Genomic DNA, 25,827 nt, shown 5'->3' on the forward strand with positions numbered 1-25,827 from the left:
TCTCCGACTGTTAACGGTCGTCTATTTCTCTCCTCCCTCTCCTCCTTGTGCGACGAAACCGCTCAGTTCCCAGAAACCCTAACCCTAACCCGTAAAAGAGAGCTCCCCCAAAACCCTAGAGAGGGTTTCTTCTCCTCGCCTCCGTTTGGAGCGTATGGAGGACCCTGAGGGAGCCCTCAGCTTCGACTTCGAGGGCGGCCTCGACGCCGGCGGCCCGGCCCATGCCTCCTCGGCGCCGGCCTCCCTGATGCCGTCCGACCCCACGGCCGCAGCGGCGAACGCAGGTGCCGTGGCGCCCCCCGTCGCCGGAGATGCGGCTCCCAGCGGCGGGAACATCCAGGGTAGGCGGAGCTTTCGGCAGACGGTGTGCCGCCACTGGCTTCGCAGCCTCTGCATGAAGGGCGACGCCTGCGGTTTTCTCCACCAGTATGACAAGGCGCGGATGCCGGTCTGCCGATTCTTCCGCCTCTATGGGGAGTGCCGCGAGCAGGATTGTGTCTATAAGCACACCAATGAGGACATCAAGGAGTGCAACATGTATGAATCTCTAGATCCCATCCTCTCCCTATTCCTTTCTATCTTCCATGTTTTTCTGATTTTCATTTCTTCTGAAAGAAATTAGTATCAGGGGTTTGTGATTCGAAGCTGATGAGATGCAAGACAGTACATGTAGTTCTTAGGGTTTCGATTTCTGTTGTGGAATCTTTCATGCCTTGTGTTGAATTTCGTACGTGATTATGCAATTTTGGAACTTTTGGTTCCCTTATTGCTCGTCAGAAGGTGCTGATTTTGAGGATACTTGGATGCAGTTTTTGGCTCCTTTCGAATGTATGAATTATCTTTATGGGTGTGTAAGGTCAAAAATTGGCCAATAATATGTCACTAGTGTTGTCATAAGCTAGCTTTGTATTGATTGTCTTTTTGTCGGGGCAGTGGCAGCGAGACTAGTAGAGTCTTCTTAGAAGCTGTTGTTAAAGAGTAAAGCTACATGTGGAGATAAAAAGAGGCACCATAGATTTGCTTTAGACCGTAGAGGTATATGTTTTTAGATCTCCAGTTTCTCCTCAAAACAAAAGGGACATTTTTTCTTAAACATTGGTATGAAACATAGGACCTCGATCAGAGTACTTAAGAAATGGAAGTAGATGGAAAGTTCTGATAAGGATTACTATGAGAAGTGCTTGGATAAATGTATATAAGATTTAAAATTTGTGAGGAAACTTGGTGGGAAATACTATGTTCATCCACATTAAGTAAAACTAAGTATTGAAAAACGTAAAACAATTGATACTTCTGACAAAAGGCATCCAAAAAAAAATATTGAATGAAGCAAGTAAACTAAATCTTGGACATATGAATCTATAATTAGATACAAGAATCTTGCACTAAATTGTTTGCAAGGTACAACCTTCAGTTTTTTTGAAAAGTATATAGAGATACAGATCTTTTATTTGTAAAAGAAAATGAGGTACATAAGCTCTCGATTAATGATGTTAGTATAAAGGAAAGAATGCCAAGATATTGCTTTCATTTGATCTGCTCTTAGCTTCTTATGGAGTTTCCACTGTGTATTTGAGTGGATCTAAGAAGAGAATGACACAATTTTATCAGACAATCCACATATTGGTGCCTTATTGTAGTTCTTATTGTTTGGAAGTATAATCGGATATTTATCCAATAGGATGAGATTTAATGAATGAATTGCATTTGGTGAAGCTTTTAGAATTGGTAGCTCCATAAAGGAGAAACATTGTTAAATTTCAAGGCAAAAGGGTCTACAACTCATTATTAGTATCCAAATTTGCAGCTGTCAGTTACAATTGATATGCAAGAAGCACTTTGCTGCTGATATAACTAAAATATCATCAACTAAGAAACTACTTGGTAAAGTATGGTTGTATTATTTAGGATCACATTGGATATGTTGTATGGTTTGAAATACTTTTGATAGTGTACATGTATGATATCTGATTACTATATATTGTGATAGGCTTTAAACATCCCCCATTTATCCAGAGGCCTGTGATCTGACATTCTGGTGTTATATCTACTGCAGGTACAAATTGGGTTTCTGCCCAAATGGCCCTGATTGTCGGTATAGGCATGCAAAGCTGCCTGGACCTCCTCCCCCTGTTGAAGAGGTCTTTCAGAAGATTCAACATCTGAGTGCTTTTAATTATTATGGCTCTTCAAATAGATATTTTCAGCATAGGAATACTAGTTATAACCAACAATCAGAAAGGCCTCAATTGTCACAAGGTTCTGCAGTAGCTAATCAAAATGCAGCAGCGAAACCGATTCCAGTTGAACCGTCCAACGTGCAACAGCCACAGACTCAAATTCAGCAGTCGCAACCACCACCACAGCCACCTCCTGAGAATCAGGTGCAGAATATTTCAAATGCCTTGTTGAACCAGGCCACTAGAACTGCTTCTCCACTCCCTCAAGGGCAATCTAGGTTCGTCTGGAGTTTCTAGACTTAGTCAGGTTTTGTTGAAAAAAAACTTCTTGTAGAGTTTTATCATGTGAACTGGTTTCTGAAGTCTCAACTAAAGTTGTATTCAGCTTCTGAGAAGCCTATACCTATTAAAGCTTATGGTGATATTGAGTATTTAATTACACTGTGGGGAATCAACTTTGTTTCAATGATTTTTGTTTTTCTCCTGCTCTCCTTTAACAGTAAGCAAGAGAGCATAGTGCTTATATATCTGGCTTAGACATTTCTTTAACTAGCATCAAAACTAGATGGATGCAAGTTGGTAGCAGAGACTAATTGAACTGACCGATTTTTTGTAGCACATAATAATTATTCCTTTTAGATCATTCATGTACTTAATGCTCTCATGTCACCTGTATAACCAATGATTTAATGGAATAATCAGAGGCTATATAAAATGATTATGCTCATCTATTAACATCAATCTAAAAACTATAGTTTATAGATTGTATCTAGCAATTAATATGCTTATAGGAGCTGTCAAAAATAAAAAGGCTAGTAAAAATATTATGAGACCTATGTTTTTATATCATGGGCTGTAAATCACCTTGTATCAGGCGTAATTTGTTCTGATTTAGAATGATCTTTGTGCTCCATTGGTGTTGTTTTATTATAATGGTCAAGTGGATGGCCTAATATGCATACTAAAGTTTAAAGTTTCTGATATTATGTGTACTAGGCCTATATATCTTGATTCTTGCCACTTAGCTCCGAATGATGTTGAATGACATGTGACTCCACTGATGGGCACTTTTAAGGCATCAAGATACGCTTGGAAAGGTTATTTTCTAGAGAACTAGTTCTGGTAGTTTTAAAATGGTCCTTTAAGAGGATTTATAAATGTGTTTTATTTTCATGAACAAGACAAGTTTATGAATCTCATGGACATGTTTTTGCTGGTTTCATAGGGTAACAGCTCGAAACAGACATGTTGCATCATATTACAAGCTTTTCACTGCATTAACATCGAAAAATGTTATCTAGGGAAATTGATTGAATATATTTTAGAAAATTTTTGAGTTTAACAAAAATTAGTTGTATTGACTTATATTGCTACACGACATCTAACATTGTTCATGTTAGTGAAAACACTGGAATATGGACATGAATGTTTTTACTTGTTAAGTTTTGGCTATCACAAAATGAGTTTTGGTTTCAACATTGACAATTTGGAATTCAGAGTTTCAGCCAAAAAATAAAAGTAATCAGAAAATAACCATAGCTAAGTTCTTTGGGAACCCATGAATGAATTATATAGTTTTGGTGGTCAGAAACTTTTTTAAAGCTGTTTAGAATTGTTGAAATAAAAAATGACTCTAAAATTAGGACAGAAAAAATACCTAAAGTTAGAAAATGGTTAAACGTCTATTACATTATTATATATCATATGTTGAGGAACTCCAACAACTATATAGAACCATGTTAGAATAATGGTGTTCTAATTATCAAGTGACTAGTGATGCTTCATGGAATGCAAACAAGAATAATGCATATTATATTTTGAAAAGAAAATTCTACTGATTATCTTGTAACTAAACACTTATGTTCTTTTGTGTCTCCTCCAAATTTACAAAATTTGAGTTTAATCCTCGATAATACTTTTTAAAGGCTTATTATGTCAGCCAATATTTGAAATTTGGTTTTAGTTTTGGCTTAATTAACTTGGGTTCAGTTTTGACATTCTTCAATCTCGATAGTTTCAATAGTTCCAGTATAAAGTTGCAAACAATAAAAAATTGAACATAATGAAGAGTAAAATAGCCAAGAAAGGTAATTCAAAACCATTTTTGAGTATATTTGTATGAGTGCTAGTGGGTTGAGTCAAGTTGGGTCTGGGTTAGCTCACCTTGTTGTTGGGTCAAAAAATCCTCAACTCATACTCAATCCCATTGTAATTGAGTATATAAATGCAAAATCATACCCAAACTATTTGTTTTACATGGACCATTTCCCAACTCGCTAAGCCATTTACAAGTCTATTCTTGTCAATTATTTATCTTAAAAAAGTTGTATACAAACTAGAACTGGGAAGAAGAGTTCTACGGTTGGCTATCTAAATAAAGCAAGAGAGGGGAGATGAAATTAAAGTGGAGAAGAAATATCACAATATGCTATGAACTTCACTCCCCCCCCCCCTCTCTCTCTCTCTCTCTCTCTCTCTCTATATATATATATATATATATATATATATATATATTATATTATGTTTTCTTAACCATCAGTTGCATAATTTTTCTCATCGCTCGAACCAAGCCCTAATTAGCCTATGGTCAACTTCTCTATTACCACCAATGTAGGGGCCTAGGACTATGTTTTAAGAATTTATCTATCCCATGCTGACCCATTAGTTTGGGGGGCCAAATTTGAGCTGAACCCATTTATAATTGGGTTGATTTTGGTTAACCAAACCTAACCTGATTATAAGAACCCTCAACCAAGCCCATTTATTTCAAGTATCTATTTAGTGGTTCCAAGCAAGAAATTGCCACTCACTATTTGTTTAGGACCTTTGGGCATATTGCTTTAATAGCTTTGTAAACAGTCACACTATGATTTTTCTAAATTAAAATTCAATCACAATCCAAACTTTACATTATATTATAATACAATAATTTGTTGTGAATTAAACACATGGTAATCAACATAATTGGGATTTGAGCATTAGAATAGCTAAATCTATGTGAAAAATCTCGTTCTTTTGAGTTTCTTAAGGCCTAACAGTAGGTTTCTTTCTTGTTTTTCAAGACTCATAGAATTTAACTTTAGTCTTGTCAAAATGCTTCTTGGAATTCAAGAAAGAAGTGGAAATTATAGAAGCACAACATACAACCTATTTCACCAATAAATCAATTTTGGCTGAAACTATGAAACTAACACTGATTTTGGATCAGTTCCAGCTGAAACTGTGTTTCAGTTCAGTTTTGGAGTTCTGTTTGAAACTAATAACAATATTATTAGCATAATGCCAATTGACCTGCAAAAATGATGAGAGAAAACATTAAGAATAGCAATATTTTTAAGTTAGAAACTACTGAAAGTGGACTGGGTAGGTCAGTTTCAGTTGAAACTATGAAAATTCTGGCTGTTTCACTTGGTTTTGTGACTTCTGTCTCAAATCTGCTCGTCATGGTCCAAGCTTTAACCCTTGGAGCGGTTGCAGCTGATATGGAAGTGTAGTTATTGTTGTAAAGCATCATCATAGGACAAACATGGTGCACTGCTTGATTTGACATGACCAATGGCTTTATGCTTTCTTAATCGGAGCTGATTGCTATCGTAAATTGTGCTTTATTGCTCTATAGGTTGCTTCCATCTTGTTTCAATATTTAACAGATAGCAACATCCTATCTGCATCTACGTATTATTCTACAACATTTCCATATGCTTCTCCCCTTTTTTATGTTTTCTTTTGGATGGATTTCATTGGATGCAGTCACTGCCTTCTTATTAAATTTTCTATTCTGAAATATGAATAACTAGGTATTTTATTGTTAAAAGTTGCAACCGAGAAAATCTGGAAATATCCGTTCAGCAGGGTGTTTGGGCAACTCAAAGGAGTAATGAGGCAAAACTTAATGAAGCTTTTGAATCGTCGGAGAATGTTATTTTGATATTCTCAGTCAACAGAACTCGACATTTCCAGGTAGGATAGACTTGTTACATTATGCTTTGTCAAACATGTGCCTAATACAAACCCTTGAAAAAGTATGGATAGAAAAAACCATTAGTTTAATTGGTTTCTCAATATACCTTTCACACTTATTATTTTGTGGCTGAAGCAAATCATGCTTGTGATTTATAAGGGTTGTGCCAAGATGACATCTAAGATTGGTGGATATGTTGGTGGAGGGAATTGGAAATATGCTCACGGAACTGCACATTATGGTCGAAACTTTTCAGTCAAATGGCTAAAGGTATGTTTATTTTGATATCCCTTGCTAGGTTTATTTGGCTAGAAGTATGTATTGCGATGAATACATTCTTGTATGTTTAATTGGCTAAAGGCATTCTTTCCTTGGGAAGCCATGTCTTTTTATTAGTCATCGATACATATTCTAGCAGATTCAGATAACATGCCTTTTCATTTGCTTATAAAGTCATCCAGATTAGTCTGCATCACTAAAAAAAACTCATGTCATGTCTGCAAATAAATAGCCTTTTCATTGACTTAGGTGTTCATGTTTCCATGTAGACACTTGCCAGTTTGCAGCAAAAAAGTGCTATCTTTTTTGGACAGATGGTACATGATACTTAAACCTTGACTGTCATACTGGTTTATAGGATATGATAGTGTTCTAAAATGTGGTTATAGGACATAGATTAAAACAAAAAATAACTATTCTTGATAACAAATATTACTTTACTTCAGGAAGTCAACCATCCAAAGTCCAAACTATACTTTTGTGTAGACAATTGGATAAAATGTATAAAGATAATTAAAAGAATCTTTGCAATATTTGTGGACACATGTAATGTCATCAATATTCATGTGAGGTAATAATTGTTTATCAAGGTAAGCAAATAATCCATTAAGTCTTCTATTAACATAATCAATGACTTATCAGAGATGTTCACAAGTATGAAAGCTATTGCATTGGGTGCTTTTAAAACTTATCAGTTTCTGGTTGCTCTAGGCCTGTTCCAAGGATTGGCCCTAACCCTTGAGTTATAGGTAAATGGCATGCTGGTATGCAGGAGGCAGTCCCATGCAACGTGGTAGATGCGGTATTGATTACTAGGATGATACAGTGTTAAAGTTTATTTAAGGTGGAATTGCTGTAATTTTGATGGTCTAACAACCAAGTGACTTATAATATGGATTTCAAGTGTAGTAGGATGGTGAAAATTGATGGCCTGGAATTATGGAATATTTTTTTTATCATTGTGAGTATGCTATATGGAAGAATGATGTGATATATCGAGAGATACATGATAGAATTAGAGGGTAGTAATTGGTGTTGAGATTCCATGTTGGAGGGTTTTGCAGGTGTTGTATGCTACCAAAAAAAATTAAGGAAAATCTTATAGAATATTATATAGATTGTTGATGTCATAGTGGATTAAACTCCCTAGTTTTGCATGGTCGCATAAGCTTAAGTGGCAACTCGTAAGGTGATCAGTCTCCTTGCCGGTTGGTCATGTATGTTATGTTTTGTGGCAAACTCTTGCTAGGAGTTCGGTGACAATTTTATAGGGTTGATATCAGGCTAGTTGGTCAACCTTCCATGGAGCCTTCTCAACTTTGAGCTCTAGTCAACTAACACTGTATTTAGTAGGAAACGGCTTGATCGATTATGACCATATTATAATGTCTTATGGAATAAATTGATGAGTAAGAATGTGGGTATGCATGTAAAATCTTTGTTAAAAGATGAACAAGTTTGAGGTTTGTGCGTGGCAAAACTAGGAGATGTAAAGTTCCAAGAACATTAGATGAAGCAATTGAAGTTGCACTGTAGAGGATAGAGTTGATGAGTAGCCTATTAAATTGGTAAGCTCATGTGCATCAAAAGCCAAAGTTTGCCTTGTATGGAGAGTGCCTTTGATCTGGTAGATCCCGATGCAAGATGTTCTAGTAACATATATGTGATTCATTTTATAGATTCTGTTAGATTGAATGGGATGCCTTTGGATCTGACATGTGTTTAGGGAAGAGTAACATGAAACTCAGAATTATAGGTATATTCAATACTTCCAAATGAAAAGGGAATCGATCCAAGTTCAATTCTATAATAGATAAATAGGAATTGCTAGTTATACCTTGTTGAAAAAATACCTTTTTTTTTTGGAACTAGCCATTCAATTTCTTTTATAGAGAGATTTGTTAAGTAAGCAAATGTAGCATGTTTATTGAAGGCTGTCTATTGCATATGTACTTTGAAGGAAATCATGGCATAACTGTTGATGTGAGTAGTTGCATGATCTAGTAGTTGAACATTCTGGGACTTGCTCCCTTTGTTTTGTTACTCAAAGGACCCTTGAGCTCCCAAAGATCAAGGACTATTGATGAGTTGTGAGGGGCCTATGGAGAAACTCAAGAGAACCCTCATCATTCTCGGAATGATTTGCCTTGGGGATGTGAAGAAAGTCAGAACTCCCAATTGAGTCCCATGCAATTGGTTTGTGCTTGGTCCTCATCATTCTCGGAATGATTTGCCTTGGGGATGTGAAGAAAGTCAGAACTCCCAATTGAGTCCCATGCAATTGGTTTGTGCTTGGTCTTTTTTTTTTTTTTTTTAATTGCAGCAGCCTTGGATGGACTGTCTTTTGTTTATTGAGTAGGACCTGTGAATAAACCTAACAGACTTGATTAAAGTGAAAGTGATGATTGGCTTGACCATGGGTAAGAGCAAGTTTAAATCCTGATATTGAGGCCTATCTTGGGTTTGTTTCCAAGTTGTTACAATACCAAGATGGACCTAAACAATTAGCAGAAAACAAAAATAAAAATTTTTAAAAAAATTGATGTCCCAAGATGCCAAGCCATCCCAAGTGTTGGGATGCGACATTCCTGATCTGTCTCAGCTATGATGGATGAGATGACTAGGTCTGGCTAGAGTGGGGATCCTGGATGTGACCCATGACATGGTCTCTCTGGTGTGGTATGGCATGGTTGGAACGAATTGGGTTCTTAACCTTGGGTTAGAGTGTTCTGGTTTTCTCTGAGTTTCACGCATTTTAGGGTTTGTTAGGAACACATGATTCAAAGGTAGGATTTTAGTGCAAAAGTTATCCATGAAAATTATGTGATGAGTTGTTTAATCCACACCATTGATTATGATTTGAAATATTATGATACTTGAGAAGCAAAAAAACAAAATGTTTTTGAACTTCTACAAGTGGATCAAAAGTGTGTCTACTGTCTGGTATAATCTTTTCCAATATATCCATATATTTATGTTTAAGTACTTGCTGATGCATATTTACATGGTATTCTTCTGGCAAGCATGTGTTAAATATGAGATGCTTTAGCCGCAAGCATTGTTTCCTTATAAGTGATCAACTACACAATTTTCTACAACTTCACAACTCAGATGCATTCTTTTGAAAGATCAAAGATGGTCGATAGAAATACAGGAAAATTTAGTTCTATTGATGGTGCATAATATTATTTCATTTGACATTATATTTGCAATATTGTAGCTCTTCATAAGGTTATACTATGTTTGGGATGTCGTAGGCTTGAGCATTGATTGAGTCAGGAAGGTATGGGTGTGGCCTAAGCATGGGATCAAGAGCCTAAACTAAGGGCTTAGCTTCATGTCTCAAATTTTGATTTAGAATGGGAGGTAGGAGGTGAGCATGACACGGGTGCTCAAGTTGGTGAGAATGTGGCTTGCTTATTAGGGGTTGGTGGAGAATGGGAGGGATTTAGAAGGTTCTCTTTCCAATTTTATTTGTTTCTTCATTTTTGAATATATCTACTATATGATATATATAATATACTATAATGTAATATATATTATATAAATTGTTAGATTTATGCTTATTTAATAAGTCCTTATATAGGAAGGACATATTTAGTATGCCTCTAAACTTAGTATATTTCTAAACATGGTATGTATTTGCTTTTCAAGTATATACTTCTTTTTTTATGTATTTGTTTTTCATCTATTTAAAGAGATGGGTTTTTACTAATGAATTGAATTTCTTTCGAGCTTTTCTTTTCAATATGGTATCAAAGCAGTTGCAGCACCCTTTCGACAACCCTAGCCCTCCACCGCCCCTCCTTCCACAACAGGCCGTAGCAGCCCTTCCTAGCTGCAGCAGCTCTTCCGCATCACCCCTAGTTGCAGCAGCCCACGTCGCAGTCCCTCTTCTTCGTCGGCAATCTTCAAAGTCTTAGCCATACCAAGGTTCCAACTCTCTTCTCAAAAATCCTATTTGTCTTTTTCTTTCTCAAAGCCTTTTAAACCACCACTACCGCCACTTTCCATCTCCTTGTCAGCCTTTTTCATTGCCCTTTTCCTCCATCGTTAGATATCTTTGGCGATGGTTGGCTCTGGTTCTTGCTAGAATCGTAGCCGCCGTCTAGGACTTTGGGTTCTTGTCCTTGCTTTATCCTTATTATTACAGTCTTGAAATCAATTTGTTTATGCTATAGCAGTCCATCCTTTGCTATCTTGGAGATTCGATTAATGCTTATGCTCACTGTTTGCTGAAATTTGCTTGTGATTCTACAAGATTGGCTGAGGAAACTTTTGTGCATTCCGAGGAGCAATCTGTTTTTAGACAAATCAACATAGGTTCCTTTTCTATGCCATGCAAAAGTCCTTTGGCTGTCTTTCTAGCTATCTACTAATCACGGAAGCAGTACACTGTCCGTAATTTTTCTGGCTATCGTGTAAAGGAATTCTTCCTTCCCTCTTTTACTGTCTGGCTGTCTGATTGTTTTTGTCCTCCTCTCGGCTGCTATGACGTTCTTAAATCACAACAACAAACAACTCTTGACATCTCTGACTTTCAGTTTTGATGCTGCAACATGGAATCTAACGACAACTATAGTAAAGCTCAATGGTACTAACTACCTTTTGTGGATCCAATTGTTCAAACTGTTTATTGGTACGCAATGAAAGGCGTGACATCTGGTTAAAAATTCTCTAAATTTCAAAGATCCTACCTATGACGACTAACTGGCTAGTGATTGTTGTGTTATGGCATAGAGGAAAAAGTTTGTGTCGGTGTCATGTTCTCGAAGACGGCTAAATAAATCTGGGACACCCTCAAAGAGATGCTATGATGAACATGATCATCATAGCAGCATTCACTCCATTCGAGTAGTTAGCTGATATTTTGACTAAGTCTCCGTCTTTTGGTATTTTCAACTCTATGTGTAACAAGCTGGACATGTTTGATATATATGCTCCAGCTTGAGGGGGAGTGTTAAAATTATGCTTATTTAATAAGTCCTTGTATAAGAAGAACATATTTAGTATGTCTCTAAATTTACTATCTCTAAATATAGTATGTATTTGCTTTCCAAGTATGTACTTCTTTCCTTATGTACTTGTTTCTTATCTATTTAAAGAGATGGGATCTCATTAGTGAATTGAATTCTTTTTGAGTTTTTTCTTTCAACATAAACATGCTATATAACTTTTGGGTTGGTTGATGCCAAAATTTGGAAAACACGAGCTTGGCCCTATTTTGGTGTGGGCTTGATATTTTTAGCCAGGCCTAGCTAGTCAGACTAAACATCTCTACCTAAGCCCACCAAAAATTAGACTGGGTTAGGCAGGTTGGGCCAATTTTGCTCAAGTCTAGTACATACATATATATATGCGTGTCTTTATAAGGTTTGTGAATGGTATATAACATCATTCCTTGGTGCCTCTTATATTGATTAGCATGTCTAATACTTATGGATATCAAGCCAAGAGAAGGTCAAAGTTCTTCCTCTAGTTTTACCCAGTGTATGTATTTTCAATTTGGTAAAAAAATTAGACCTAATGGAAAGTTCACATTTTTTTTGATATGTGGTGTGACTGGGAATGGAAGTATAAGGATTGAATTCACCTCGAAGAAGCATATAGTCATTCCATCAAATAGTGTGTTATCGCCAAGCCCAAGAAATATATAATGAGACCCTTGATCTGAATAGGGGGCTGGACCTGTGTTGAGGGGTCAAGAAAGAGAGTTGGGACCTAAAATAATATTTTGATGGAAGTCGGACAAGAATAAAAGGGTGTGCAAGTGCATGAGGATCCTTTTATAGCAACCGTTCGGGAGCGTTAGATGTATGCAGCCTTATCCTCTCATAGAGAGAGGTTGTTTCCATGTTTCAAATCCCTGGCATTGAGGTCAAAATGGAGCAACCTTACAGTTGTGCCAAAGCCTGCCCTCTAAGTTGAGACAAGTATGCTGCAATTTGTTGGAACAGTTGCTCACGAAGACTCATGTAGAGGTTCTTAGTGAGTACCGGAGCTATGTTGAAGGTCAAGACCTAACATAATATGGCTCAGATCTAAGCTGAGTGATCAGATGGAGGTACTTGATACTGAATGCATTAGTTTTATTTTCCAAAGGAAAGTGGAAGCTGCAGCGTAGAAGATCCATGTTTCAAAGATAGGTATGAATATGATTAAATTCATGTCAGAAGAGTATGCTGATGGGTGGGGATTGTTTTGACTGTCATTTTCTGTACGACATTGATTGTTCAGTTTATGAATAATTTAGTGGGCATATAATTTGGAGATCTAAAGCCTTCTAATAACCTAATTCATCTTTTTGACTGGTCTGCAGGTACTAGATATTTATGCTGCTACTGTCTTTGATTGATAAACTGTTGCTCAAATATGTGAATATTGATTATAGCTTATAGTGTCATGCATTTCTTTGTTTGCTGTCTAACCACTAGAAACTTTTCTCTATCAATAAATAATGCAATTTATATGCTTATTCTTATGGCATCTCAACTTCAAAATATTTGTGACTTGCCTTTAAATTGCAGTTATGTGAGTTGTCCTTCAATAAAACTCATCATCTCAGGAATCCATACAATGACAACTTACCAGTGAAGGTATGGCATGTTCTTGTAAATTTTAACCCGACTGACGGCTTCTGATAACATCTCTTATTTTTTATCCTATTTTTGCTATTACATAATAGATATGGTGATGTTAGACCTGCAGGATGAGTGGTAGATATGTTGTCATCTGGTTTCATAGGTTCTTTTTTTTTTTTTTTCCTGAAAATATTTGCTTGGAATCCTTGTAAATATAGAATGCTGGTCAAGTGCTGAATGCCATCGAATATTTTTCTTGTCTCTTGATAACTATGCATTTTTTCAGAAATACAACACACGCAATCTGAAATATTCAGAAAATTGGCCAATTTCATGTGCTGCTCAACTCCCTGGAAGTCGTTTAAACAGTGTAACATTAAATCTTTTACATTAACTTGAACTTCACAATTACACTACTGAGGTCAGCTCCTTATTAATTTGTTACTTGACAACATGGTCCGTGTGTAATTTACGTATCTCTGGACAAGTATTCTTCCGCATAATATGTATGATAAGATATGCTAAGCTACTTTTCTGCATTTTTCCTTTGTGTTTTTTTTTTGTATCAAGGGGCTTTTGGGCATGATATTTTCTTTTAAAATGTCAATATGAATGTGTGTTTTATGATTCAGCTGATATTCTTTACAAATGGTTGGCATCACCTTACTATATCGTATGTCTATGTATCCTAGGTACCATCCAGTCTGCTGTACATGTTTGTTTGTGCCAGGGAGTTGAAACATGTGCCTTTGTCAGGTTAATCGTTTATTTTTTCCCCCTTTTTTTCTGGTCGGCATCATTTGAGAAGTGAGAAAAGTATATAATACCTAGCTCAGTGCTGTGCTTTGTTGTCTTCTTGATTAACAAAAGACAACAGGAAAATCAAAAGCCATTTCAAGATCACTGTAAAATTCGACCAGAAGCAGAAAAATACTAATACAACTACTATAGGAGGATGGTGATCTAATGGATGACAGGTCGTTGCCTACCATTTCTTTTAGTGATGAGTGATATATATTAGTAGTTAATTTGAAATCTAGCTTACAAATAACCAGTTCAAATAATTGATGGTAAATCTGAGCCATGTTTTGTTAGTTCATAGTTCATATTGGTTACCTTGTATTTTAGCAAATCAGAAAAAAATGCGAAACTTTTCATGACAATGTTAGACTGATTGTTCTTTTGAAGAAACCCAGCAATTAAGCTTGAAAGGACTCTCACCAAAGTCAATAATTACATAACATAATTTAGAGCTGTTATTACTTATTAATTAAATAATTGCATTTTTAGGTTTGATGTCACCAGCCTGGTGTGCTGAACCGGCCCGAATTGGTTTGGTTCGAGTGCCGGTCACTAGGCAGTTAAAACAGGGCAGGCACCGAACCAGTGCAAATTGCTCTGAACTGAGCAATTCGGAGCCAAACCAGCCCAAACCGGTCAGTTCACACCGGTATTGAGTGGTTCAGAGCCGAACTGGCCCGAATCGATGGTTCGGATGGGTGAACCGGCCTCTCCCCTCAAATAATAGAAGAGAGAGGCCATGAAAAGCTCATTTGCTTCTCATGCCTCTCTTCCTAAAAAAATGATACCAAACCCATTCATATCCCTCTGATAAATGTGTATTTCAACAAGAAAAAAACTAGATTCCAGATAAACTATATATATATATATATATATATATATATATATATATATATATATATATATATATATATATATATATATATATATATATATATATGAGGGCATTATAAATAAATGTCTACCAAAACAAACAACGAAATACCAATGTTTAAATATAAGTGAATATGGATGGGCGGATGTAGTTGTTGAGATGAAAAAAAGAGGAGTTAGTTTAAATTCAAAGAATTAGGAAAGATACTTTTAGCATAAAGGAGTTTTATATGATGCAGATTTTTGGATTGGGTCTGATCAGGTTCAGATTGGGTCAGATGCATTTTTCATTGACCCAAATTAGATCCAAGGTGACATATGGGCCAGGTCGTGTCTGCTGGGATTGAAACATTCAAAACTCGGTCTCGACCTGAACCCGACCCAACCCACGGGTCTTTGAATATGGATTGTTTAGGTCTCATTAGGTCAAGACCTGGTCGGGTCACGGGTCGACCCAACCCGTTTTAAGCCCTATTCGTTCTAATCTCATTCCCTTTTTTTTACATATTAGGAGGCATGTTTTCTGGATTAAACTTAGATATCACAAGCTTTGAGAAGACTTGGAAGTGTTGCAGCATTAAAGTCCAGATATATGCAGAGATGCAAATTTCCGTCATTGTAAAATCGGATATCCTAGAGCTCAAACTTTTAGAAATTTCTATTGATTTGTTAGATTGCTTTTATGCAATAAAATGACAAATTACACCTGAACCATGGTACTTTGAAGTATTTTAGTTTTAAGAAATGATGTTTTTTTTGGTTGCTACTATGTGGCAGAGGTTGTGAAGTTGTTGTAATTTTTTACCTTAATTTTTGATGGCATTTTCTGGAGTTCTTTGTAATTTTTTATCAAAGTTAGGTAACTAGAGCCAAAATTGCTGAAAAGGTTGAGACCAAAAAACTTATTTGCTCCAACTGAAACCAAAACCAACAACAAGTCTTTAAACATCCAAATGAATATTGAGGTCTTTAAGAAATGGCAGCTGTCTGTTTTAATTATATCTTCATTGTCACTGTTTTCTGATATTACTGATGTTTAAAATATGAAATAAGTATGAAAAATGTTTAAATAAAGCTTTCTTGGGATAGCACAACCTCAAAGTAGCGTATTGCTTTGTTAGTGATGTTAGTGATTCGGTATTATGAAATCTTAAAATATATGCAGCATAATAGTGTCTAATACTTTGTGGATTTTGACATTATGCTTTTCAAAATTGTTTAGAAACCAAAATCACGTTAAAACATGCAAAAGAGCATGTCGCATATGTCATATTCCATCAAACTGGCATAGCTTTTTATATTCTTGTTCATTAATCCTGCCTAGTAAGTGCTATTATTTGAGTCAAAGCAAGTGCTTTGTATCCTTGCCAACATGATGGTGTTCTTTGACCATCTTACTTTTGTCCAAAGTTTTAAATTCCGTGGGAGAAAGGGGTCCCGGTTTCTCCATGAAATATGAAATGGGATGCCCCATTGTTGCGGTCCTGGTCATCCAACTTGGTAGATTTCATCCGTCTCTCTCCCCTTCTACTTTTCTTTCTTTTTTTTTTTTCTTTCTTTCCTTTATTTCTTTCTTTTTCTTCTATCTTCCTTTTTTTCCTTTCCTTTTTCTTTTTCCCCCTTATCCCTTTCTTTCTTTTTTGCCTTTTTTTTCTTCTTTCTCTTTCCTTTCTTCTTTCCTTTCTTTTCTTTTTATTCTCCTTTCCTTCCTTTTTTTCATTTTTTCTTCATTGTCATTCCTTTCATTTTTTCCTTTTCTTCATCTTTCCTTCATTTCTTTTTTTTCTCTTTCTTTTTCTCTCCGCAGGGGCTGGGTTTGGACTCCCAATCCTGTCCTAGTCTTGTTTTCTCACAAGAATGGGAAGGGATAACTAGGATGCCCCCCATAAACCGGGATGTAAAACCTTGCTTCTATCCACCCAAATTCAAACCCCTTTTTTAAAAGAACTTTCTTATACTTTATTGTGTTCAAGATTTTATTTTTTCTTTGATCTCTGTAACATTTTTTTTAGAGAAAGAAGTCAGTACCAAAAAAAAAAAAAAACTGGATAAAAAGTTTATTTGTTTATTTGGTCCTTAGGCTGGTCTCTATATGTGGGAAAGCTGGGCTCTATTTATAGCAGGTGAGAAAAGTATAGACTTCTGTAATTTTTTGTGAGTTCAATTGTTTCAATTGTTGAGCAAGAAAATGCTGTTGTTTCTCCCTGTTGTTTCCCTCTGCCATCGACCCTCTCTCTCCTGACTTATTTTCCTCTCTCTCTTTCTATTTTTCCGTAACCCCTTTATTTCTCTTGTGCCATCCTCTGTTTTGTTGGGAATTGGTCTCATAGTCCAACGCAAAAGCTTAAGCTGGCAGGCAGATGGGTCCATGAGTATATAAGATCAACTAGTCCATAACCTATCCAATGTATGACTATTTCTCAACATCCCCTCTCGCATGTAGAGTCAAAGGGATGGAGCTCAAAGAGGGGCAGCATGCGGATTAGCGAGTGCGAGCATGGAAGCATTAGTAGGAAAGACATTACGATGTTAAAGTCCAACTCAAAAGTTTAAGCTGGGAGGTAGATGGGCCTATGAGTATACAATACCAACTAGTCGCTAACCTATATGATGGGGGACTATGTCTCAACAGTTTTCTGTATATATTATCCCCTTATCCACTTTTCTACACCTTACTGTTCTCGAAGCTTTTTGTTGTGACCAGAGATCTGCTTACACATCAACTACAGATGCTCCCAGGACCATTTATGACCTTTAAAATTAGTGTACTACCATACTTAACAGCCTTCTAAACTGATTTGTCAATTTTGAAGACCTTGACCTTGCTAACACCATCAACATATTCCCTTTCTACCTTTTTTTTTGCACAATAGAATGACATCACAAAAAGTTCTTATTTCATAATTTTCTTTACCCCTTGGGCTTACTAAAGCTAGGCCATCCCAAAAGGGTTTGCATTAAGAAATGTCTTCGTCTTTGGTAGTTGTTGCTCAACGTATTTGGTGGCCTATTGTTATAAAGAAACCTCCAGGTTTAGCTTTAGTTATCGAATATAGTGACAGAGAAAAAAGGTTGAAGTACTAATAGGAGATTAGGATAATAATGCGGAACGAATGTGTGCTTTCATTAATCAAGCTGTAGTGCAGGAGCAAGGCCGTCTTATAATAAATAAGCGAAACAAGTTACTTAATGTGACCATGGTGATTGATGTTGGGTCCTTGTGGGGGCAAAAGACATTGTTTCTTCTTTTAGCATTTTTAAGTTTACTCATATAGGCTTACACATGGGCCAGTTTTGGATTACGCAATCCCCTCAAAGTTAGTAGTATCAAGCATAAAAACACAAACTATTTGTTTAATATCTTCTTTATCTATTTTTTGTTGTTGTTATTAATAAATGAATTTATAATTAAATGATACCCATATTACAAAAAGCTAGACTACATTGTTTAACCCATAAATCAGCATCACAGACTAGAGGGCCATTCATGTAATTTAAATGAGCAGTAGATGTTATTTTGCATGCCATTTAAATTGGTTGAGTCATTTAAGGAGTGGTTCAAGATTTAGAATATCCATTTCTAAGGATCTTGGTTATAAACATTCTTAATGAATATTCTGTCTGGATGCGACAAAGATCTAGCGAGAAAATGAGGAAAATATCTATAACCATGCTTAAGCTCAACAAAATGATTCATATGCATTAATATTTTTGAACTTTTTTAACTTCCATATAAAGTTCATTTTGTTGTCAAATTTTCAGGGCCTAACAATTATAATTTCCTGACTCGTAGAAGTATAGAACCAAGCATAGATTATATAATGCTGGTAGTTTATTCCAGTCCAGGACTTGCTGTTTTGTTGTAGGGCACATGATGCTATTGGTTTTGAAAGAACTCTGGGTCTTTCATGCTTAAAGGAATTTGGAATTTGGATGCAGGAGAAGAGAAGAAATTAGCATTTTCCATATAAAATTCGTGCATTTAATTGTCAAACTTCAAGGTCAAATATTAGCATATCTGACCCATAGTACAGAACCAAGCATAGATCATGTAATGCTGGTAGTTTATTCCAGCCCAGGACTTGCTATTTGTGTTATATGGGTGTTCAGATCATTACTTTTAAAATGATTCTGGGTCTGGCATGCTTGAGGAGATTCGCCATTTGGATGGAGTGAGTTTTATTTATAGAAGGCTAATTAAGAAAGATACATTGTTACATTTAAGAGAGCTGGGTGAGTCTTATAATTTTGATTGCTGACAATGTGGTTCTGTTAACTGAGATGAATGGGGTTCAAATGTTGATAGCTGACAAAATGGTAATGGTGCTGTTGAGGTCACACCTTCCATTTTCACTAATAATAGATGTAATTTCAGTAGCAAGTAGGGGATTATTTTCTGCGCGTACCCAGAGGCTTTTGAAGTTACTGGGGCTGGTAAGATCTTGTTATGAAGGCACTGGCTATCTTTTATTTTAGTTTGTTCTCTTGGAAGCTTGAAAATTGAATCTCATTGTGACTAAAATTTTTAGTTTTTATCAAATTTTTTGAGATGATTGCAGATAAGTCGAGACTGCCAAGAGTTGGAGCCTTTTATTGGTGAACAGTTGGCTTCTTTGCTTTATCTTGAGCCAGATAGTGAACTCATGGTAAGCTGTTTCACATTTACCTAACTTTTATAACCTGTATTCTGTGTAACCACTAATTATGAATGAACCTACATTGGACATCAGATTTACTTTGTCATTGATGAACTATGGCTGCACATTTTTGTCGAATCCTCCATATCCCAGGATAAAGAATTTGTAGAAATTTGAGAAACTTAGGGTTTGAGGCGAAGATATATTATGGCTAAATATCTGACTTACACATTAATATGAAAAGAAGATTCTTAATTTTGTTTATCACTTTGGCTTGTACATTAATTTGCCTTTTTGGTGAGTAATGACATGTAACTTTCAATTATTTGACTATTAATGCCATTTGTCATTTCCTCCAAAACACTAATAATGTTTTTTTACCGTATCTTTTGCTACCTTTAACATTTCTATTTTTATTTCAACCATTCTTGTCCAGTCTTCAATTTCTTCTAGCATATTTCTTGCCAGGTTATATGAGGAATGTGTGCCAAACCAGGTTTTGTGCGCCATACATGAGGATAAATGGGGTGACCCCAGGAACTAGTAAAACTCTGGTTGGGGTGTACGCCAGGGGATGTGCTAGGGTACACAAAGCATTTTTCTTTCTTTTTTAGACATCTATGGTTTTTTGGCAATTAATGCTATGTTGTTTTCATATTTAGCTCATACCAAGGATTACAGTGTCTGTCTATATCAAACTTTCTGTCTGATACATACCATCTAAAAAGGTTATCAACATTGTAAGGTGCGTCTTTTTGCTGTTTGTGGTGGCTCTCACTGCTGTGTGTCTGGCCATATGGATGTTTAGCATAGTATGGTTACCAATAATAGTATGGTTATATCCTTCTCGTCCATTTCAAAATCCTTATTTTCTCTTTTTTATCTTTGTATTTATTCAGGAAATGTGTGGGGCTCCTTTATTGTTTATTATTGTCAATAGGGTTCACCGAACCATCCTGAACTGGATGGTTCGGGGTACGTTGAACCGTACCGACAGCTGATCGGTATGGTTCGGGCATTCGATTTGGAATGCAAGATGGAGTGAGGGAGAAGGAAAAAGAGGAAGAGAGAGAGAGGAGGAGAGGGAAGGAAAGGGAAAGACCATGGTGGCCCGTCGAGGCCTTCGGGGCTCCCGATCCTCCGCAAGGTGCGAGATGAGAGAGATACAGAGGGGAAGGGAGAGGAGAGGAGGGAGCGAAAGGCTATTGAGTGGCTGTCGTGGCCGTTGGGCGGCTCAAAATAGCCTTATGGCTGCCACGAGTTCGAAATAGGTGTTCATCTTTGTTTCATCGTATTTTTTAAAAAACACGACATATAGTGAAGCCGGCAATGGACGGAAAGGGGCAAATCCATTGCCGGCTTTACTGTGTGTCGTGTTTTTTGAAAAACACGACGAAACAAGGGTGAACCTCTGTTTCGAACCACGATGGCCATGGATGGGGCTATTTTGAGCCATCTGGCAGCCCTCCGACGGCCTCCCCACCGCCTTTCTTTATCTCCTCTCCTCTCTCTTCTCCTCTCTCTCTCTTCTTGCATCTCACGGAGGACCAGGAGCCTTCGCGGCCCTTCGGTGGCGACCACCGGTGTTTCTGCCAGTCTCTCTTTCCTTCCCTCCCTCTCCGTCCTTCTCTTTCTCTCTCTTTTTCCTCCCTGATTCCTCCTTCATTTTCGCGGTTTGAGTCCGGTGCGGGGGCGTACCGACTTGTATCATTGGTATAGGATCTGGTTCCAAGTCAGCGATCTTTGATTGTCATTATTGTAGTAATTACTTTTTGTCACGGGATTTGAAGGCCTATCGACAGATTGAACATGGTAGGGTGAAGACTATTCTATATTGCGACAAAGGAGAAATTAAGGAATTATACAGTACAAATTCTTTATGTCTTATGACTAATTTTATAAGCACATAACCGGCCAGGATGTCTACAGTTGCAAGTTTCCTCGAGATTTTATCAGAAATTCCTGACATATGTGTCGTATATAGATGGACATTGTTTTTTATTTTTAATATGTATAACAGATAAATTCTTGGCCTTTATGCTGTTTGCCTCCCCACATGAATTTATAAATATTTCCCCTTTGACTAGGCCATTGTTCTTGCGTTCTTTTATTGTTTCAACTTATGAATTGGCATTATTAGTTACCTGAAGCAGAAGTAGTTTGGGATGTGGGTGTGGGGAAGAGAATCTCTTAAACAAAGAAGTGCTAAGGAAGCATGTGAGGGACCAAATTCCTGGAGAGGTTCTTAAGTGGTTCAGCATCCTAGGTAGAAGATAAGTCCCGTAGGCTTGATTTTCCACACACAGGAGAGTGGTTGTTAACTTTTAAATGCTTCCAGTTATTTCTTCATTCCTCTTAATCATTTAAATTTGTACGTGTAGAAAGGATGGTGGTATCACAAGTTGTGGAGTATATAAAATCTGGTTACAATTCATATACTTATTTTGATGCTTACCATGCTAATGATATTTAAGGTCCAAAAGCGCTTTAGACTATTTTATCAAAATTTCATCGTTCTTTTAGTTTTTGATCATGAAGTAGTTGTACCATTACCATCTCAAAATAGAATATGGTAAGCATTCCTTGTTTACCCATTTTGGTACATTTTGATCAGAAAACAATTTCTTTGGTTTTCCATACAATTCTGACAACAATAAATACTTTTAGCTTTTCATAAATTCTATTTAAGTTTCTTCAAGAAACCTGTATATGAGAAAAGAGCCCTTATATACCATTGTGTGACTTGATTCATACTCTTCAGCTTACCTTTAATCGATCATCATCATGTATGCTCTCCTCATTTTGTGATGTCGCGTATGCTTTCCTCATCTACTAAGAAGTCTTCTTCCACAATTTTCGGCTTGACAACATGTGGGATTGTAAAACTCATGCCAAAAAGGTTTTATTCAGAGTTTATTGGTTGCTCATCTATCATTGCTCTATGTATTGCATTATTTCCCATGGCTCCCCTAAGTACTCAATTGGTTTCGCACTTCCTTGGGATTGTTTAAATTGACCTACAGGTTAATGACCATCATTGTCATAAATCCTGTGACTTAACAAATTACCAGTTGTCCTTTTTTCTCATATAATATGCTAAAAGAAATCCTCAAATAAAATTCAATTAGTTTTTCTTTTAATATTTATGAATGCTGAAGGTTGGTTAGGCAAAGATTTATTGATTGCTCTTTAATTTATTTTGCCAATGATTTGGCCAATTTTGAAAATTGTCTGTTATACATACTTTTTCAACTTCATTTACCTGTTTGATTTAGTTCCATCATCATACTTGAATGCTATTCACCGTCTCTTGTTCTGTTTGATTCTAAATATTTATGCGTGTGTTGTGTACTGAAAGAGTGGGTTATGATGCAGGCAATGCTGATTGCTGCGGAATCTAAACGTGATGAGGAAAAAGCAAAGGGGGTTAGTACGGATGAAGCAGCTGATAATCCAGATATTGTCCTGTTTGAGGACAATGAAGAAGAGGAGGATGAAGAAAGCGAGGAAGAGGAGGAGAGCGGTGGCCAGAGTGCCCAAGGAAGGGGTAGAGGAAGAGGAATGATGTGGCAGCCACACATGCCACTGGTGCGTGGAGGGAGGCCAATGCTTGGAGTCCGGGGTTTCCCTCCTGTCATGATGGGTGCTGATGGATTTGGTTATGGTGATGGCTTTGCGGCGCCAGATATTTTTGGCATTCCTCCCCGGGTTTTTGGACCATATGCGGGCCCAAGATTTCCTGGTGACTTCTCAGGAACAGGCCCCATGTCTGGGTTGGTTTTCCCTGGTAGGCCACCCCAGCCTGGTGCCATTTTTCCAATGGGTGGCCTTGGGATGATGATGGGCCCAGGTCGGGCACCATTCATGGGTGGTTCGGTGATGGGAGGTGTGGGTCGATCCACGCGTCCAATGGGAGTGCCACCTTTCCTCCATCCACCTCCACCTCCACCCAACACTAGGGCTCCAAAGAGGGATCAAAGGAGACCAGCAAGTGATTGGAGTGACAGGCTTGAGCCAGGATCGGATCAGGGCAGCAAGGGTCAGGAACTGACAGGACCTAGCAATGGAGTAGATGATGAGATGGGGTATCATCATGGTGCAAGGGCCCAAACTGAGGACAAATTTGTTGCTGCAAACAGTTTTCAGAATGATAGTGAGAGTGAGGATGAGGCAGCACCAAGACGGTCAAGGCATGGTGAAGGAAAGAGGTAGCAGCATGGGTCTGAGGGGGAAGCAGCCTTGGACCAGTAAGAGACACCTATAACTGAGCATCAAAATCACTGATATTACTAACATTTTTGCTGAAGGGTGATTTTCGCGATCTGATGAGTGGTACAGGACCTGAATTAAGGCACTCTCCTGTGATGCTTTGTTCTCTGGTTGTGGAGCCTCCTGTTGGGGGGTTGGAATTAATGGGTGTTGGATGTCCAAGAGTAATGGGATGCGTTAAAGGGAGATTAATGGATGTGTATAATAATCAATCATAATAGAGTAGGCACATTGACAACTGAAATGATTTCTATGACTTTGTACAGCATGATTGTATATGAATTTGTGTTCGAGCTCAGAGTACTTTTAATGTGTAGAGACCTTGCCAACTTACCACCAGCGGCTGTCAGCTTCGATCATCTGAAGCATGGTGAGCAGATTCTGCTCTCATTTCATGCTTTCAAGAGTGCCGTTCAAGCTAATTCTGAATGTCATCTTTCCTTGTTTATAATATATAATTCTCGGAATTTTTTTTTATTGATCGGATGACTATGAATATAGGTAGCTATTACTGTGAAGTCACCCACCTTGGCTGAACATCATGTTTTCCACCCCATACTATTATCAATTAAATTGGCTATTATGATCTTGCGCTTATCTTTTTTAATTTGCTGGTTGATAGTAACATGCAGTGTCGGGTTCCATGGAGAGACAGCCCTTCAAACTAGTCCTGAATGATGCATTGTTTGTAATATATAATTCTTGAAGTCATTTGAATATTCTGATGCCATGCAGCTGAAGTCAAATATTTAGGAAAAGGCTAAATGGTCATGGCATATGGTTATGACCATGAATATAGGTAGTTGTTATTGGGAAATCACGCAGCTCTGTCAGGCAGCATCTTTTCCATGCTATGCTAGAATCAGGTTTTCAATCAAGTAAATAAAGTATGGTCCCATGCTTAAATCTTTTTCATTTGCTGATTAGTAGTAACTGATATTACTTGCGGATCGGAGCTCCATGGAGCTGGAACCAAAATAAAAAAATAATTTCTGTACTGACATAAAATGAAAAAGATGGTGTTTGAGAATGCGTTTTGGATATTTCATATGAATTGCTGATCAAGCATCCCATCAGACATGTTGGTTTCTTCTCAAACTACATCCTGGCAAATCACAGTTGTCGATGCTTCGTTTCTCATGGTCTTATTTTAGATGCTCTGATTTCCTACTTGTGTGATAGGCGTGTAGTCTAGGACAGACTCAGAAGACAAGCTCAGGGAGATGTGGGTGGAAAGAGACTGAAGACAAGCTAAGGGACATACATGTGACTTGGGATTGCGTCAGTTGTCACACCACTGTGGGTTTTGTGTTCTTGTGTAGAAGAGATGTTCCAAATTATAGTGGATCTCATCATTCTTATGCTCTTTATTTTCAAAACAAGACTTGGATTTGGCACAGAGAAGCTCTTTTTGGCAGAAATGTTCCAGAGAATAAAGTTAAAAAAGATTAAAAAAAGTCTATCCGGCTTGACAACTTCATCTGAATACTACGTGGCATGCAGGCTGGTCCATTTGGAACCCTAAGGTCTAGTCCCTGCCGATCCAAACACAACCCAAACCAGACCTGCGGAAATCTTATATGAGTTTTTCTTTGGTAAAATGACACGTTACAAATCCCTCACATATATATGAACCCAGCAGCCTTACATCAAATCATACAACTGTGATGACAGCTGTCATGTACTCTCATGCTAATACACAACCCCTTCAAGTTTTCGCGATTTACATTTTCCCTCCAAAAGATTTAATTTTTCAATGAGACACTATAAGAGTTCGATTTTTATTGCAATGTGGTCTAGCCATCCATCTTCATCAAGATTTGTGAACACATGATAATCATGTGATATAAATTAACAAAAAAGATACCAAATATGTCTTTGTTGGCTGGATTACAATTTACAATATTGTGATATATTTTGGCGACAACAGAAAGAGATGACATGGCGGTTATGTGACCCCTTTCGTTCCACTTCCTTTGTTGGTAAACAAGTCCTTGAAGAAATCTGGTTCCAGTCCGCTTAAGAGAGAGAGAGGAGGAAAGAGCAAAAAAAAAGAAAAGTGAAGGGAGAAGAGAGGAGCAGGGAGTGGAGGTAGAAGAGAGAGGAACCTACTGATTTCTATGGTTTTAATTATAGACTTGACCCAAAATTTCTAAAGCTCCAGCCAAAGCTCGCATCAGCCCCTTCCCGTTTCTATAATTGTGCTTGGATATTAGAAACCAACGGAAGTGGTGGAGTTTGCTTCT

General features: G+C 37.3%; 1 protein-coding gene across 2 annotated transcripts; it reads left to right on the top strand.

The window, feature by feature from the left end:
* Positions 1-23,917, top strand: LOC105059791 (zinc finger CCCH domain-containing protein 45). Of its 2 annotated transcripts, XM_019855628.3 has the most exons (9): positions 1-537; positions 2,057-2,458; positions 5,978-6,140; positions 6,301-6,411; positions 12,948-13,016; positions 13,694-13,757; positions 19,051-19,109; positions 19,235-19,321; positions 22,688-23,917. In XM_019855628.3, the coding sequence occupies exons 1-9, from the start codon at positions 155-157 to the stop codon at positions 23,522-23,524; spliced, it is 2,175 nt and encodes a 724-aa protein (XP_019711187.1). In that variant the 5' UTR covers positions 1-154; the 3' UTR covers positions 23,525-23,917. The 2 variants fall into 2 exon arrangements, with proteins under 2 accessions (XP_019711187.1, XP_010941538.1); XM_010943236.4 differs by lacking the exons at positions 13,694-13,757; positions 19,051-19,109.
* Positions 23,918-25,827: the final 1,910 nt, after the last annotated feature.

Source organism: Elaeis guineensis, chromosome 10 (genome assembly GCF_000442705.2).
Source record: "Elaeis guineensis isolate ETL-2024a chromosome 10, EG11, whole genome shotgun sequence".
Lineage (NCBI taxonomy): Eukaryota > Viridiplantae > Streptophyta > Magnoliopsida > Arecales > Arecaceae > Elaeis > Elaeis guineensis.

What these genes read in the sequence shown, in the direction of transcription:
- LOC105059791 (XM_019855628.3), top strand. Translation starts at nt 155, where the DNA reads ATGGAGGACCCTGAGGGAGCCCTCAGCTTCGACTTCGAGGGCGGCCTC. An exon ending in ACAGAACTCGACATTTCCAG is followed by an intron (nt 6,141 to 6,300) that starts GTAGGATAGACT and finishes GTGATTTATAAG; the next exon opens with GGTTGTGCCAAGATGACATC. An exon ending in ATGACAACTTACCAGTGAAG is followed by an intron (nt 13,017 to 13,693) that starts GTATGGCATGTT and finishes TATGTATCCTAG; the next exon opens with GTACCATCCAGTCTGCTGTA.